Source organism: Mauremys mutica, chromosome 19, assembly GCF_020497125.1.
Source record: "Mauremys mutica isolate MM-2020 ecotype Southern chromosome 19, ASM2049712v1, whole genome shotgun sequence".
NCBI classification, from domain to species: domain Eukaryota; kingdom Metazoa; phylum Chordata; order Testudines; family Geoemydidae; genus Mauremys; species Mauremys mutica.
Window position 1 is genome coordinate 10,897,755 of NC_059090.1, and position 16,503 is coordinate 10,914,257.

At 47.1% G+C, this 16,503-nt stretch overlaps 1 protein-coding gene across 4 annotated transcripts in view; it reads left to right on the top strand.

Moving 5' to 3' along the window:
- The window catches only part of CLIP2 (CAP-Gly domain containing linker protein 2), a 124,244-nt gene extending 108,788 nt beyond the window's left edge, over window positions 1–15,456 (top strand). The window contains exons 13-18 of one of the 4 annotated variants that reach the window (XR_006574377.1): window positions 446–602; window positions 1,244–1,403; window positions 3,230–3,415; window positions 3,622–3,758; window positions 9,761–9,823; window positions 11,434–15,455. Coding sequence is in view for 2 of the 4 variants with exons in the window: in XM_044993825.1 (XP_044849760.1) it covers window positions 446–602; window positions 1,244–1,403; window positions 3,230–3,415; window positions 9,761–9,823; window positions 11,434–11,445 (578 nt within the window). In the remaining 2 variants the exon portion in view is untranslated. Of the gene's footprint in view, window positions 1–445; window positions 603–1,243; window positions 1,404–3,229; window positions 3,416–3,621; window positions 3,759–9,760; window positions 9,824–11,433 lie in introns of all 4 variants that reach the window. The other 3 variants (XR_006574376.1, XM_044993825.1, XM_044993826.1) reach the window with 3 other exon arrangements.
- Window positions 15,457–16,503: the final 1,047 nt, after the last annotated feature.

Sequence of the window (16,503 nt, forward strand, 5' to 3'; positions counted from 1 at the left end):
CCTAGTAATGTGTGTGCATAAAACATGCAGTTGGCCGTGTATAAGAGGACTGTGCTTAGCAAATGTTTGTCCTTGACGCAACGGGCCCAATTCTACCCCAGAAAGATGCAAGTGCAGCCCGTGGAAGTTGTTTGTATCCTGTAGGGAGTGAAGCTGGCCCAATAATCTTAACAAATTGTGAAGCCAAAAGGGATGTAGAAATAAATGCAGCTGAGTTTATAATTTCTGGAATCTCTGCTTATACAGGGCTGCATCCTGAGTGCCGCTGAGCATTTGCAACTCTCATGGACTCCAGTGGCAGCTGCAGATCACTAACTAGGCATAACTAACTAGGGGAAGCCACGTTGCAAGGAATGGAAATGAAATTGAGAAATGAAGTCATCCAAAAAAGGAATGTAGGTAGGGACTGGTAGACTTTTTTCCTCCCCTTTTATTCTTCCCTTAGCATTGGAAAATAAATGCAAAGCTGGAGAGAAGAAGGGAGATTCTCTGTTGAAGGAAAAGAAGCGGTTGGAAGCTGAACTGGAGACCTTGTCCAGGAAAACGCATGATGCTTCAGGCCAGCTGGTCCTGATTAGCCAGGAGCTACTCAAAAAGGAAAGGTTGGTCTTTTAGAAACTAACTAAAGAGGCTGTAGTGTTATGATCCGTAAGAAGGACCCAGGCGTCTGTAAGACACACTCTGAATTTGGCCCTATTCAGAGCATCGCTATTTAACGTACAAAAAAAAATATGAGTTGAATGATTGAAACCCAGATTTCAACTTTCCCATCATTAGGATGTTAGGTGCTGGTTTAGTGTGTCAGTGGCTGAATTATCAAGCGCGCTCAGCTCCTGCCACTGTCCCAGGTGTTCAAGACACAGCTCAGTTCCCATTGAGGCACGGAAATAAGTGGCCAAAAAAAAATCAGCATATTGGATGTTGAGCTCTTTTGAAAATCTGTCCTACCGGTGGAGTCCAGCTGCAAAGGCGAGCTGAGTCCTGAGGTGAATTTTCCCAACGTTGGAGGGGGATTTGGACGCAAGGTTCGCGGTTTGGCCCCCTCTCTCAGACCACACCTTGTTAGATGTCCTCTTTCAAAGCTGAGAGAAGTTGCAAAACACACACACACACACACACACACACACACACACACACACACACACACACACACACACACACACACACACACACACCATGCTGTGCCCAAAAGACAACCGAATAAATGTTCCCCTTTGTGAGGTTCTCCCCATCCCTCCCTCAGGAGCCTGAATGAGCTGCGAGCTTTGCTGCTGGAAGCAACCCGTCACTCGCCCGGGCCAGAGCGGGACCTGAGCCGAGAGGTGCACAAAGCAGAGTGGAGGCTGAAAGAGCAGAAACTCAAAGACGACATCAAAGGCCTGAGAGAAAAGCTGATAGTGCTGGTGAGAGCAAGGCGCACCCGTCCTTGCTGGTTGGCACAGGTGTCTGGGAGGGCTTTACCTAACTCCCGGTCTTCAGGGGGTGAATGTTTGTGGCAGAACAGACAAACATGGGAAGGACTTTTCACAGTCAGGGGATTCTTTTGGTATCATTGAATTTGCCATAATTTTTTTAAATTTGCAGTCATTCAGCAAATTACACTGGGGCTTCCTTTGGTGTCTTGTGTATGTGAACCCAGTCTAAGAAGTGCTGGCTGTCTACAACACCCACTGGGTGTGATTCTGGGAGCTGCGGTGTGCCCTCATCTCCGAGGGCAGGGCATGCAGAAAAACATTAGAACCTCAGCGTTCCAAAGTGCCTGGTGGTTTTTCAAGTGCATTCATGTTTGCATGGCCAATTTAAGACACCCCAAATAGGCCTAAACTTCAGAAGCCGAGCATTCAGAATTCTCTGAAAATCAAGCCTCTGTGAGGTGTCTCAGATTGGGCACCCAACAGTGGAGACATTGGGAATGATTAGTCACTTTTGAACTTTTATCCAGATCGAGGCCTGGTTGCTAATGGAAAGTGCTGTCTGCTGATAGCAAATCCTTGCAAAATTGTCCTGCTGGAAAGCAGGCAGTGTCATTTTATTGTGAAACGTCAAAATACAGATTATGACAATACGGAGCCTATGACCTTCCTTCCCAGCCACATTGCTTTGTTCATGGTACGTTGCCTCTTTGACAGAGGAACCGTCTCACACTGTGTATGTCAGCTGGGGCATGGTTTAGCATGCACCTCGTTAGAGTAATCCTAAATGATCTCAGTCCTTCATCAGCATTGGCATTCCCCTTTGTTTTTGAGATGTGCCGTACAGCTGTACTTACAGAGAGCTATACATTAATATTCAAGGCAGGAGCCTCATTTCATCCGGATTGCCAACCCCAGATGTAAAAATAAAAAAATCATGAATCAAGCCCTGGAAAGTCACGATTTTATTAAAAAATATATATTTTTTTTAATTTGTCCTTTTTTCTGAGCCTTTAGGATGCACCTGGGTCATCCTTTTTTTTCCCCCCATCTTTTTTCTGCAACTGTGATGGCTAGGACTGACTTTTTTTTTTTTAAATGAAAGTTGAGATTCTCATGTAATCACATGCCTCCGGAAGCTGGGGCTTTAAGAAAAATGCCAGCTACCATGAGACTCATAATAAAATTGAGAGAGTTGTCTTATTTGAATGATGTAAAATGGCACGCACACTTATAGTGCTGTAAAAATAATATTATCTGCATAACTGAGGCCTCACATACCTACACTTATTTTCAAGGGATTGTTTAAAAAAAAATCTTGGCAATACTTCCTTTCCATCTCAACCAATAGCTGGAGTCATTTTGTTGTCTGTATTCATTGCGAGGCGTCAGATCTCCTAAAATACAATAGTAAGAGAAGACTAGGAAGAAAATACAAAGTTGCTTGTTTCCCCCTGTTGTTTATTCCTGGATAAGGGGATAGAGGAAGATCCCAGTGGACAAGAAGAGCTAATGAGACTTAATGGTTTTTTTCAGATCTAGTTTTGCCTTTGTGTGATTCCAATAGACGGCAGCGACCTCTAGAGGTGGAGACTTAAGTAATTGACTGATCTCAGCTAGCAACAAATCTGAGCAGCTCATTGTTGCATTTAATACTTGGTTCTCTCCAAACTTGCAGTCTGCTCTGATCTGTTATTGAAATCAGAGTTTGGCACTAGTCACCCTCAAGTGTATTCTGCCCCTAGTTTCTATGTTGTTACCAGAGTCTAACCTGCTCCCCTGTTGTTGTTTTTTTTTTTAAACCTTTAAATGTCAAGGATAAAGAGAAATCGGTAACGGATCAAAGGCGATACTCCCTCATTGACCCTTCGTCAGAGTCTGAGGTTCTCCGGCTGCAGCACCGACTGGTCAGCACGGAGGATGTCCTACGGAATGCACTGGAGCAGGGTCAGCAAATGGAGAAACTCCTGGAGGCCATGAGGAGTTCTTCGGAGAAAACACAGGTAGTGCACTCCCCGCACCGGAGCAGCGAGTTACCTGATCGCTCGCGCCACGGCAGCGACATGCCCAGAGCAATGCTCTGGTGGGGTCCCACACCACCAAGGAAAACAAACTGGCGGTGTAGGTAGTGATTCAGTAGGTAGCCTTCTTCCCTCTGACGGAACAAAGCATCACGGGTGCAGTGTTTGCTACAGATTCTGTTTTTCAGGTGAGATCTAAAACCAACTGCATGACTGTGTGTGGATCATTAAAGATCCTCTGGCACCCGTCACAAGAACTGGATGTTAGTCCCAGTATCCTGCATCAAATTCCAGTGTGGGTAATTACAGTCGACCTATTTAAATGGTAACTTCACGTGTACAGTATCTCTTCATTTCATATGTGTATAGCATTGATTTCCTTTCTTACCCTGTAAATACGGTGCTGCTGGATGGTTTTTAGACACCTACTAGGCTTCACACCAGAGTTGGCTGCATTCATGGGTATAGAAAGGGAATGTGTGGGGGGGTGTACCTCTACACTTCAGGCAAGGGGTAATTTCCAGCTCGCCTAGACATATCCGCGCTAGCTCTAATTGAGCTAGTGCACTAAAAATAGCACCATAGCCATGGCGACGTAAGTTTCAGGAGGGGCTAGCGGCCTGAGTGTGTACCTATGGTCTCAGATGGGATCGTACTCAGTTGGCCAGACCTTCCTGCTGCATGCGCTGATGTGACTATAGTGTTAGCACTCCTCAAGGTGGGGATTACACCTCCAAAGTGGAGCCAGGCCTGTGTGTCTGTATCTAGATGGGAATAACCATTGGGAACAGCCTAATAACAGTTTTCTTTCTAGCAGCAACTCTGGCTGGGTTTTCACTTGGCCTCATGGAGAGAGCGAGACTGACTTTATCTCTTCGTTTATATTAACACCCTGTTCCTGGCTTATAGGCTAAGACTATTTTTCATTGTGTATCTCCTTTAAAATGATACATGAAAAGTGAAAAAGATGGTTTTATGTCATCCCTCTTCTTCGTTCTTGTCAGAATTCACTTTCCCTGCCACCCCTCAACACATACTTCTTCAGTTTCCAAGTGCTTCAATAGAGATCCAGCTGGGAAAGGTTTTTCCGTCTCTCTTGCCAGTTCCCCCAGAACTCTTGGACTGTACCTGACTCAGGGGGTTGGTCAGATGCCAAACGGGTCCGTCACCTGCTACAGAATCCTTCTGATTTCCTCCAGTACTTCCTTTGCCTCCCCTGGGAAACTTAGAACGGCTTCCAGCATCTCTCCTGCACCCTCTGCTGTGAAAGCGGAGGTTGAGAATAGATTTAAATGATCTTGGCATGCTCAACCTTTTCTGTCATTTGCCCTTAGTGTATCTGAGATCCAACCGATTGTCCCCGGGAGCTGCTTCTGTGGAAAGGCCCTGTTATTTACATTAAGCTCTGTCATTCTCTATCTTTTTGCTTTTTGGACCACATTTTCTCTGAATTAGAGTCTACAATCAGTTTACATCTCGTAGAGACCTGGTGTTTTTACACCTTACATGTGTTCCTTTGATTGAATGTTTCCTCATCTACCTTGTCCTAAAAATGTTCATCTCTTACAGCAAGTGCATGCTGCTAATAATGCACATTCGGAAGGATATTTAATACTGCATGATATGACCAAACCGTTACGCACAGAGGCTAGGGCTGTGGTTATTTTTTCCTCTGCCATGCTGTGCTGTTACAGGTCCAGGTACTTTATAGCAGGCAGTCTGGACCAATGGATATCCTGCTTCTCTCCCCAAGTGCAGAACACCACAAAGCCCACTACAGGCGGGGAGGAGGGATAGCTCAGGGGTTTGAGCATTGGCCTGCTAAACCCAGGGTTGTGAGTTCAATCCTTGAGGGGCCCATTTAGGGAACTGGGGTTAAAAAAAACCCAACAAAACTGTGGATTTGTCCTGCTTTGAGCAGGGGGTTGGACTAGATGACCTCCTGAGGTCCCTTCCAACCCTGATATTCTATGAGTCTATGACCACTTAGTGATCCAATCAGAGGCCCGGGCTCCATTGTAATAGGTGCTGTACAAACACACAATAAAAGGATGGCGCCTGCCCTGAAGACAGGACAAGTCTAAGACAAGAATGCCTGGTTTGGCATAGATTCCTCTGCACACAGAAGAGTGGGAAAAGCAGCCACCCATCTTGTGTGAGATAGAGCTGTGTATTTTTCATTCCGTATCACACACCACAGCTGTAGCTTTGTTGTAGTCCAAGCCATAATGCAATCCTGCCAGTGTCACCAGAGTTATTTTAGCTTCTCTTGTAATCACCATGTCATAAACTAAAATGTGTCACGATGGCTACAATACCCAGTAGTATGGTGGCTATTGTCCCGCTTGGAAGGAATGTTAAACCCTGTCGGTGCTAAGAGATCTTCCCTTTCACTTCTCCTTCTCCAGAAATGGTCCAGAAATGGTATTTATTTCTATTTTTCCTGAACGGAGGAAGTACCTCTGCAATTCCTGCCTGTTGGCACAGGGAAATCTTTCGCTTTCTTTTTCATAGACTATTTTTTTACATGATTTTTTACTTTGCTCCATGTTGTTTATTTGTATTACAATAGCACTCGGAGGCCCCCTCAGTGTGCCAGCTACTGTGTACACACAAATGGAAAGAGTCACAGCCAATGCTGTGTACACACACACACACACACATAGTCACAACCAGTGCTGTATGTACACACACACACACACACGCACACACGGGAGTCCCTTACCCTCGGAACTAACCAGCTAAATATACAGGACAAAGGGTGGCAGAAAGGAAATATCATCTCCAATATATAGATAACTGAGGCACAAAGAGACTAAGGGACAGATTTTAAAAGGTATTTACAAACACCTGTGCTCAGCATTGCAATGTCTAACTGATTTAGGAGCCTAAATCTCTTTTTCAAGAGGGATGATGGCACTTAAGGGCCAAAATCCTATTGACATAGATGGTAGTTAGATTCCTTAGTGCCTAAATCCCTTTTTAAAATGAGATTTAAGCTCCTAAATCCAATGTTGCAACACTGTGTGCAGCAACGCCTAAATACATTTAAAAACCTGGGCCTAAATGGCTCGTTCGGGGTCACACAGCGAGTGTGCGGTGGGGTCAGGACTGAACCCCCATCTCCGGAGTGTCAGTGCAGTGCCTGAACCGCAGACCAGCCTTTCTCTCTGACAGGAGAGGGACGTCCAGGGGTTTAAGGATAAGACCAAGGACTTTGAGCCCTTAAATGGAGGCCAGTGGGCACAATGGGATGGACTGAAACACTCTTGGACTCTGGTTGTGCTTGGCTAGATACCGAGTTTCAGTGTAAGCCCATTCCACTCCGCTCTCTCCCTGATCTACAGAAATAATCATCCCTAAGACGACAGTAGCCGTTTCAGGGGGACCCAGCCTGCCCCTTGTCTCTCAGCTGCACGGCCTTCACTTTGCGACACTCTAAAGTAGGAAATTGCTCATTACCACAAGATGCTGCTGCTTTCCCTTTGCAGGCTTATCAGCCGACATGCTCTGGATTCCCTTGACGTGCATGGCTGGCTTTGCTATTAGACAAGGCGCGGCGGTGTAATAGCACTGTCTCCATCTCGTTGTCAAGTAACTGGCACTTTACTGTTGCCGTGGCCATGACTACGGCTAGGTATTAGCCTGTAATAAAACAAAAAACTCCACATACTGCATGTCTTTGGAGACCCTGATCTCATAGCTTTACAGGAAATGACAAGGATTTGGCACTCAAGCTTCTTCTCAAAGAATTTGTAATAATTGCTCTGGGAGATTTTATTTAGTTTCTAGCAAATTACATTCCAGCTTATTCATTCCCAGCGACCTTGTACTCGGTGAAGTTCAAGCCTTTAATTTGTAGTGTTGGATGCGGCTGCCACTCAAGGCACAGGCTGCGTGTCTTCTGCAGGGACTGGGGAATGTACTGTATTGCAGAAAATTGGAGCGCCCTGTAAATGCTGGGGTGAAGTAACCTGGGACATTACTCCAGAGTGATTGATTGTCATGCAAGAAGCAATACCAAGTGCAGTTAGGAATGCTCACTGGGCAAACAGGTTCCTTTTAAAGGCTCAACCTGAATTTCTAGGATCTAAGCTTCCAAAACGCAGCCTGGCCTTTCTTCTCTCTAGCTGTGTCTGCCCGTACTAGCTTAGTAGCCCTGAGTCACTACTGGTTGTAGCAAGAGAGGAAGCTGTAGTGTAGACAGAGCTCAAGGGTATATGCAATGATAGTACCCGGAAAGATAATGGAGCAAATAATAAAGCAATCAAGTTGCAAACATCTAGAAGATAGTAAGGTGATAAGTAACAGTCAGCATGGATTTGTCAAGAACAAATCGTGTCAAACCAACCTGAGAGCTTTCTTTGACAGGGTAACAAGCCTGGTGAATAGGGGGAAGTGGTAGATGTGGTATATCTTGACATTAGTAAAGCTTTTGATATTGGAGCTTCTCATAACAAACTAGGAAAATGTAATCTAGATGGAGCTACTATAAGGTGGGTGCATAACTGGTTGGAAAACCATTCCCAGAGAGTAGTTATCAGTGGTTCCCAGTCATGCTGGAAGAGGATAATGAGTGGGGTCCCGCAGGGATCAGTTCTGGGTCTGGTGCTGTTCAAGATCTTCATCAATGATTTAGATAATGGCATAGAGAGTACACTTATCAAGTTTGCGGACAATACCAAGCTGGGAGCGGTGGCAAGTGCCTTGGAGGATAGGATTATAATTCAAAATGATCTGGATAAACTGGAGAAATGGTCTGAAGTAAATAGGATGAAATTCAATAAGGACAAATGCAAAGTACTGCACTTAGGCAGGAACAATCAGTTGCACACATACAAAATGGGAAATGGCTGTCTAGGAAGGAGGACTGCGGAAAGGGATCTGGGGGTTATAGTGGATCACAAGCTAAATATGAGTCAACAGTGTAATACTGTTGCAAAACAAGTGAACATCATTCTGGGATGTATTAGCAGGAGCGTTGTAAGCAAGACGTGAGAAGTCATTCTTCCGCTCTACTCCGCACTGATTAGGCCTCAAGTGGAGTATTGTGTCCAGTTCTGGGCACCACATTTCAGGAAAGATGCAGACAAATTGGAGAAAGTCCAGAGAAGAGCAACAAAAATGATTAAAGGTCTAAAATACATGATGTATGAGGGAAGATTGAAAAAACTGGGTTTGTTTAGGCTGGAAAGAGAAGACTGAGAGGGGACATAACAGTTTTCAAGTACATAAAAAATTGTTACAAGGAGGAGGGAGAAAAAATGTTGTTCTTAACCTCTGGGAATAGGACAAGAAGCAATGGGCTTAAACTGCAGCAAGGCTGCAGTGTAGGTTGGACATTAGGAAAAACTTCCTGACTGTCAGAGTGGTTCAGCACTGGAATAAATTGCCTAAGGGAGGTTGTGGAATCTCCGCCACTGGAGATTTTTAAGAGCAGGTTAGACAAACACCTGTCAGGGACAGTCTAGTTAATACTAGTCCTGCCATGAGTGCAGGGGACTGGACTAGATGCCCTCTCATGGTCCCTTCCAGTCCTATGATTCTATGATAGTTAAAGCTCCAGAGCCCTGTCTCCACTATAACATCCACCTGTGCTGCCATCAATAATGCATTGGTGGTGGATTCACAGCTGTCAATCTTGTCAGTGTAGAAGGACTCTGAATGAAAGTTGGCATGCCATAGTCATACACTTCAGCCCTCGTCTCATGCTGGTTATATTGTAGTTGCAAAGGATGAGGACACTGTTCTCACTGCTAGAGAGCCACGATCAACATTGAACTCGGTTGTGTTTTTAAAGGTAGAAACAAAAGCCTATTCTGCCTGGTTGACTCATCTCTAGAGATGTTCAGCACTAAGTGATGAATCCGCACTGTTTCTGTCGTGCCTGGTATCCCGAAGAACTCAAATCACTTTGCAGATTAGCAAATCCAACAGTATGAGGCAACGCTACCCAGGAGTTCAGTGCAAAGAATGGGACCTTGCCCAGTTGAAACTACAGGGGAAAATTCCATTGCTAGGAAGAATGCAATTCCCCCCCCCCCCCCCCGCCCAATTGAAACTACAGGGGAAAATTCCATTGCTAGGAAGAATGCAATTCCCCCCCCCCCCCCCCGCCCAACCCCCTAGGGAATTGGCCAGGATGCAGAGGTTAAGAATTCCTTGCCAAGAGCACCATGGGAGCTTTAAATTCTGATTTCCCAGCATGCAGCAGTTAATATCAAATCTGTCTGAAGGGGAGTTAGTTTAGTTTGTCAAAGCTTCTGGGGAGTTTGATGCTTTTTATCAGTGCCCATCTTCAACCAAGTCTCATCTGTTCTGTTACAGACTCTTGGAAACTCGGGATCTGCTAATGGGATCCATCAACAGGATAAATCCCACAAGCAGGAGGTGGGTTATACAATACTGAGCTATTTGAATAAAAAAACGCCCATGCAGGACTTCTTCCGTGGGGTCTCACTGTGCCAGTGGCACGTCTCACGCTGAGCTCATCCTGACCATGACGTTCCACAGCAAGAACAATGGGCTTTGCATAGCTCTCATTCCCGAGTGCACTAGAACCAATTCCCCACAGCTGGGACTGGCCTGAAACTGAAAGTACAGATTTCAGCTGTTGCTGGAGGCTTTGAAAACCTCTGGGTCCTAGAGCTTCCAGTTTAAAAAAAAAAAAGAAAAGAAAAGAAAAACCATGCAAAGCAATTGGTAATGTGCACACTGTGATGCCTTGGACTATTGACCTGGTGCAGCTGAGAAGTTCCATATGCATCTTCCATATTGGACAGTTCTCCCAGATCAGCACTCGTATGTCTCTCTTCCCGTGTCAGCACAAGTTAGAACTTTCCTTAGTTCAGCAGATCTCTATGTATTTCACAGTATAGACCATTATGGGGGAGGCTTACTTTTATGCTCTCTCAGATTCTCAGAGCCTAGGGAGAAGGTCCATGGTCTCAGAATTTTGTCTCCTCCCTGGTAGCATGGGTCAGATTGATTAAGTACCTGGTACCTTGCAGCAGCATGGCCATTTCCCCATGGTTGCAGATTGTCCTTGTCTGCAGAAAAATGACCATCCTCCCCTCTTCGGACTCCTTCTTCTGAAGCATTAGGGATGGCCAGGGCTGGAGATGGGACATTGGACAGGGAGGGCCAGAGCTCTGAGATGGCACCAAGCATTTTCTCTCTCAGGCCTGGTCTACACTAGGGGGGGGGGTCGAACTAAGGTACGCAAGTTCCGCGTAGCTGAACTCGAACTACCTTAGTTCGTAGTACTCACCTGTCCAGACGCCGCGGGATCGAAGTCCGCGGCTCCCCCGTCGACTCCGCCACCGCCGTTCGCGGTGGTGGAGTTCCGGAGTCGACGGGAGCGCGTTCGGAGTTCGATATATCGCGTCTAGATTAGACACGATATATCGAACTCCGAGAAGTCGAACGCTAGCCGCCGACCCGGACGGTAAGTATAGACATACCCTAAGATGCTTGACTGACTGGTTCTTGCTCACATGCTCAGGGTCTAGGCATTCGCGATGTGGTGGGGGTCCAGAAGGAATTTCCCCCCTGGTCAGATTGGCCTTGGGGAGGGGGGTGGCGGAGGTCAGTTTCGCCATCCTCTGCGGTGTGTGAATGCAGGTCACTTGCCAGGGTTACCTGGGTTTTTCTTGCTTAAGCGTTTCCCTGTCTTTGCAGTGGCCTTGTGCCTTGGTGCACCTCGGTCCCCACTGTTCTCTGCCGGTGACACATAATGGTCAAGTTTCCTGTGGGCTGTAATACTTTGATCTAATTTCAATTGCTGGGTTTAGTGTGCGGGTGCTGGGTGGTGTTGGTGGCCTGTGATGGTGGACAGGAGGTTAGACTAGATGATCTGACGGTCCTTTAACTGTATGGCTCTATGAAGTTTGCTGGCTTCCTTGGATAAATAGCCAGAGAGTTTGGTAACCTAGATCTACCTTGATCACATATTCATTGCCAAGGCCCCTGTTTTCCTAACACAGTCTCATTTCTTCCAGGAGAAGCACTGATAGAGAAGAAGAGGTGGAGAGAATCATTTCATGCCAGTATCTACTTCTGCGCACCAACAGGAAAAGGATGCACCTCCTAAAGACTAGCGACAGTATTTTAACTTTAAAAACAGGACTGTTTATAATGTACTAACCGACCTAAGTAGGACAATCCCCTGGTTCGTATTTTCCAAGACGAGCATCATTCCAGAAGGAGCGGTATGGAAACCTACCTGTGTAAAGAACCTTTTGTTTTGCTTTCTTATCCGTATCGGTTTTGACTGTGGAATTTGTATCGGCCGAGTGGACAGTCTCCATTCATCCCACCTGAACAATGTGGTCTGGTTGAGAGCTGATGGTGGCTGAAACTTCATCAGTGATTCCTAGACCCCTAGAGGAAATGCAAAGAGGTTTGCTTGGGGCATTAGAAAATTCCTAAGTATGTTCCCAAAGGCTGCACTCTCCACGCCAGGTAATCCCTGTCCCTCTCCCCCCACCCACCCACTCACATAGTATGATGAACTACAGAAATGAGTCAGACCTACTAGGCTGGCTGTGCTCAAGCCAGTAAGAATGGATCGTAGAAGAGCTGTTGGGACAGTCCTCCCCCTTCCCTGCACAGAAGACCTCTCAGGTGTAGACCATGGAAACTCCCCTTAAAACTGTATGATAGCACAGGTGGTACCTCATCTGATTTCAGATGATATAATTTATTTCAGCTGTTTGTGAATCAGTGTTTACTCTGAGTTGATGAAGGGGAGGGAGCCTCTGGTGGGGGTGAGTACAGGTCTCCTTAGCCTCTCTCCTCTGAGAGATCTCTTAGCAGGACCAGCTGTGCCGGGGCCCAGAGCCAGGGCCCATGGGTGTGTTGTGGCATATGGTAGCTCTGCAGGCCCGTACACAGCAAAGCTTTGGAGGCAGCTGGCTAGAACCTTTGTATGCCTGTTTGTGAGGGTCTGGATAGAAAACCCACACACAGGATGTAGTCGCATCGGACAGAGGCTGCTAGGCTCTGATTCCCTCTCCACTGCTATCCACAGAATTGTAATCACTAGCTGGAAGAGTTGGGCTACCTTGCATTAGGCTGCTTGGGGGCTGCACCTACCAGTCTCAGTTGTCTTTCGCTCTTCAGTACAGTATCTGGCGGGAGAGGGCTAACATGTTGCTGTGAGGCAGAGACTGAGGATGATAGTTAAACAAAGGCCCCGTCTAGAGCAGGAGAGCTCCAGCTGTAACCAGAGCAGATTTCTGTTCTTTCCTCTATTTGCTGGGCACCTCAGACTCCCCCTATTTGCTGTAAGTGGGAGTTCAGGGGTGCAGGTTTGGGCCCCAAAACAACACTGAGGGTCACGTTTTTAAAGCAGGAGCTCCAAGCCATGTGCACAGAAATCCAGGCACAACGGAGCACCCAGATTTGCACAAAGAACTGTTGCCATTGTGAATGCAGAGAGCCAGTTGGGCACCTCTGTATCCATCTGCAATAACTGTCCATGCAGGAGGGGGAACCCCATTGCCTGTGTGAACCGGTATTTTCAAAAGTGTCCAGCATTGGCTGCCTGACTCTGCTCCTGCTGAAATTAATGGTCAGATGCCCACTGACATCAATGGGAGCGTTCGGGGCAATGCCACGGGCTTCGGAAAATGCCTTCCAGGGCTTAGGGAAGGCAGCACCCAGGTGAGTGCACAGGAGTTCATGGGACTTACCAAGTGGGAAGGGGGGGGTCGATTTTGTAATCAATCTATATTTATTTTCTGTCTAGTTTACAAGTGACAAGCCCCCGTTATTTAAAGAGGATTAAATAGCAACTTTCTGCGTCGCTTTGCGACCCTCCTGCTTCCCCGGGTTCAAACAGGAGCTGGGAGGTGTGCTCCATGGGCTGGGCTGAATGGGCCAGAGCTCTGAAGCGAGTGGCACCGCCCTGATTGAAACCAGAGGAGAATTTGACCTATCAAGATGTCCCAGGCCAGTGCACCTGAGCCCATTCAGTGACAGGGAGAAGGTAGAAGAGAGCCTGCTTTGTAAGCTGGCTTCGACTGTCTTCTCAGGATCTAATGCTCGCTAGGATGTAACTGAGGGCATAGTCCTTAAGGGGAGAGTAGCCTTCCAAGGAAAGGCCTGGATGGCCTTACCACAGCAATGGGCTGCATTGAATCACACGCTGTCCCGCAGGCTCTGAGTTTGCCCTTTTGGAAAGAGATCTCTGCACCGAGAGCAACAGCGAGGGGCGAACCCGTTCTGGGACCCACCAGAGCAGCCCCAGGCTCTGCCCCTGTGCACCCAGCCATAGAGGCTCAGCGCCCCATTTCCAGCTCACCCTGCAGGCGGGAGAGTTACAACCGAAACAGATGCCCCTGCTCAGGAGAGCCCAGCCAGGAGCTGCATGACTCAGGAATGCAGATCGCACAGGGTGTGTTTGCACCCTGTGCCGCAGGGCCAGCACGAGGCCTGTGTTCCGCTGAAGTCCTGCAGAAGTGAAACAGGCACCAGAGACAGCGGTGAGGGATTTCCCTAGTGCACACGGCTCATGCCGGCCCTCTGCTCTGGTGCCAGCTGCACCCATAGATTTTTAGGAGACCAAATTAGAACGAAACACAGAAAGTGACAAGTCAGAGGGTCCCCTTCCACCACATTTATTTATAAGCATCTCATGACTTTTGCCCAGCTACAGTGGTACATAAAGTACTCTGCAACATTCTGTGTAACCGGCATCATCAGTATTTTTTTATTTTTATTTTTTTTTGCAGGGGAGGTGGGGGGGGGTCATCAAAGGGAAGTTATGCAGCCAACTCCCATTGGCAGTCAGTAGCTCCCATTTGAAAATCTCTCCTGTCAATGTTAATCCCAGAGCTCTTGTTCAGAGCTTCAAATCTGAAGTAAGATAGGGGGCTGCTTTCTCCTCCGTGACCCCCACCATTGTCTCCGTTGGGTGTTCTGTGCTGGTGTCACATCCAGGGCTGTGTGCAGAATATGCCTCTGGGATCAAGAACTGCAGTGTGGGTGAGAGGGGAGAACTTTTCCTCTCCAGTCAAGGGGTCTTGCGTGAGAGCTAGTTACCTGGAAAAACAGTGCTGAGCTGTCTGGTCCACCCATGCACCCTTCCCATTCAAAGAGGGACTGTGGAAAACTGGACTTTCTGTCCATTGTATTAGTTCAGTGGCTGGAAGAGTTTTTTGTTTTGTTTTCCCACTGAAGGCTGAAAAATCATCTGAAGAATAAAGTCTCCATGCCAGCTGGAGAGGCTCTTGAAGGTCCAGATTAGCAACCTTTTCCCCTCATCCTAGCTAAAGAGAAATCCTACAAGCATTTGGAGGGCAGTACTGGCTTTATCCTTTTCAGAGTTCAGAAAAGTGAAGCGGACACACAGTCCCATGCTAACACCCTTACCCAGTCATGGGTCCAAAATTTATAGTCAAGACATACCAGCTACTGCCCCATCCCCTTCTCTGATCAGTTCCTTTGACTTTCAGTGGATATGCATGATGGTTTCATGAAAACAAACAAAAAGCTGCAATGAAACCTTCACAAGATTCCAATACCCCGCTGTTACAGCAGCTTTTAGCGGTTCACCACTATCTTGTAGGGAATTATTAATCCACTAACATCTATAGGCCTCCATGCAAGTTACCAGAATAAAGGCGATAGTAGATGTATAAATGGACAATAACATTTTACCCGTACAGTATGTATTACAATTTTGTAGCTTAGTCATTTTTTTGGCTATCGAATTTTGTGAGTAAGATAAAAAAAAATGGTTTGACTGCTAATGTTTATTTTGTTATTTGATTCTTTTCCCTCCCCTTCCTATGTACAAACGCTGTACAAATCTGAGTCCATTGAGTGTAACTACAACCGATGTCTATTAATGTACCACAGACCCCAGTAGTGGCTTGCTGAAGTGTGGTGAGCTGATACTAAACAATAAAACTTGTGGCTGAAGTCAGGCCCGCCCGCCTCTTCCATCCCAGAGAGCGCAGGCCCGGGTGGTGCACGCCTGCGGGCGAACTGGGGGTCGGAATGTTAAAAGGATGCTTCCCGACTGACCAGACAAACGTCGGGGAAGGGATCACGCACAGGGAAGGGGGGGCTTTGTGATCACAGGGCACCTCGGACCCAATTCAGGCCTGGTGTGAGTGATCTGTGTATCCTTCTATGGGGCTGGATATTGCTAGACTTTATCGGACGGGCTGCGTGCCCCCGCTTCTGCTCCCATTGACATCAATAGCGAAGCTCCCCCTGGCTTCAATGGGAGCAGAAGTGAGTCCTGTGTCAGACTAACAGACATACTGCAAGAAGGCCAGACTTCAGCTTGGGCATTGCCCGAGCTGGATGGCCCTGGCACATGCCCTCAAGAAGAGGCGTGACTGGTGATCTCAGTCCAGTTTCTGGTGTTGCAGACCCCCAACTGGCCCCAGCCACTAGCTGGCAGTCTCAGCTGAGAAGCTGAAGGCTGAACTCTCCTCTGCCCCTTAGAGGTTGGGGTTCGAACGCAGTGGGGTTGGGGGGGGTGCTGTCCTGCTCTGTGCACAGAGGCCTTTGGTTACCAGAGCTGTCAATTCAGCACCTTGCCCAAGCACTCAATTCACTTTCAGTTCTTCAGGGGTCTTAAAATATGCATGAGGAGGGTGGGGAATGAATTGCAGCCGCCACCTGTCAGCAATCTGGCATCTCTTCTTATGAAAATCAGCCTTAATGGGTGCCAAGGAGCTGATTCACACCGGTTCTTTGGGGATGCTAATGTTCATGTTAATAGATGTTTAATCAAATGCCTATATGGGAGCTAAGTGTAGGAATCAACGCATTGCGATTGCTATGGAGCAGGAGCTGTAAAGTTACATTGAAAGGAGCATGGGAAGGCACCTCAGATGGAAAAACTAGGACGAAAATGCTCAGCTCTTCGTTGGAAATGCCAGAAAAGACTGGGTGGATTTGGAGGAGCAGAGCCAGACCTCGTTTTCAGGGGGACAGAGTGTCGAGAGGATTGTTGCTGTTTTCCAGGCAATGGTACCCGATTTGCTAACTTTACTTCTGTGCTTAGCCCAGCTCCTCCAAGGGCATTAGCTGCCTACATACCTTTGAGG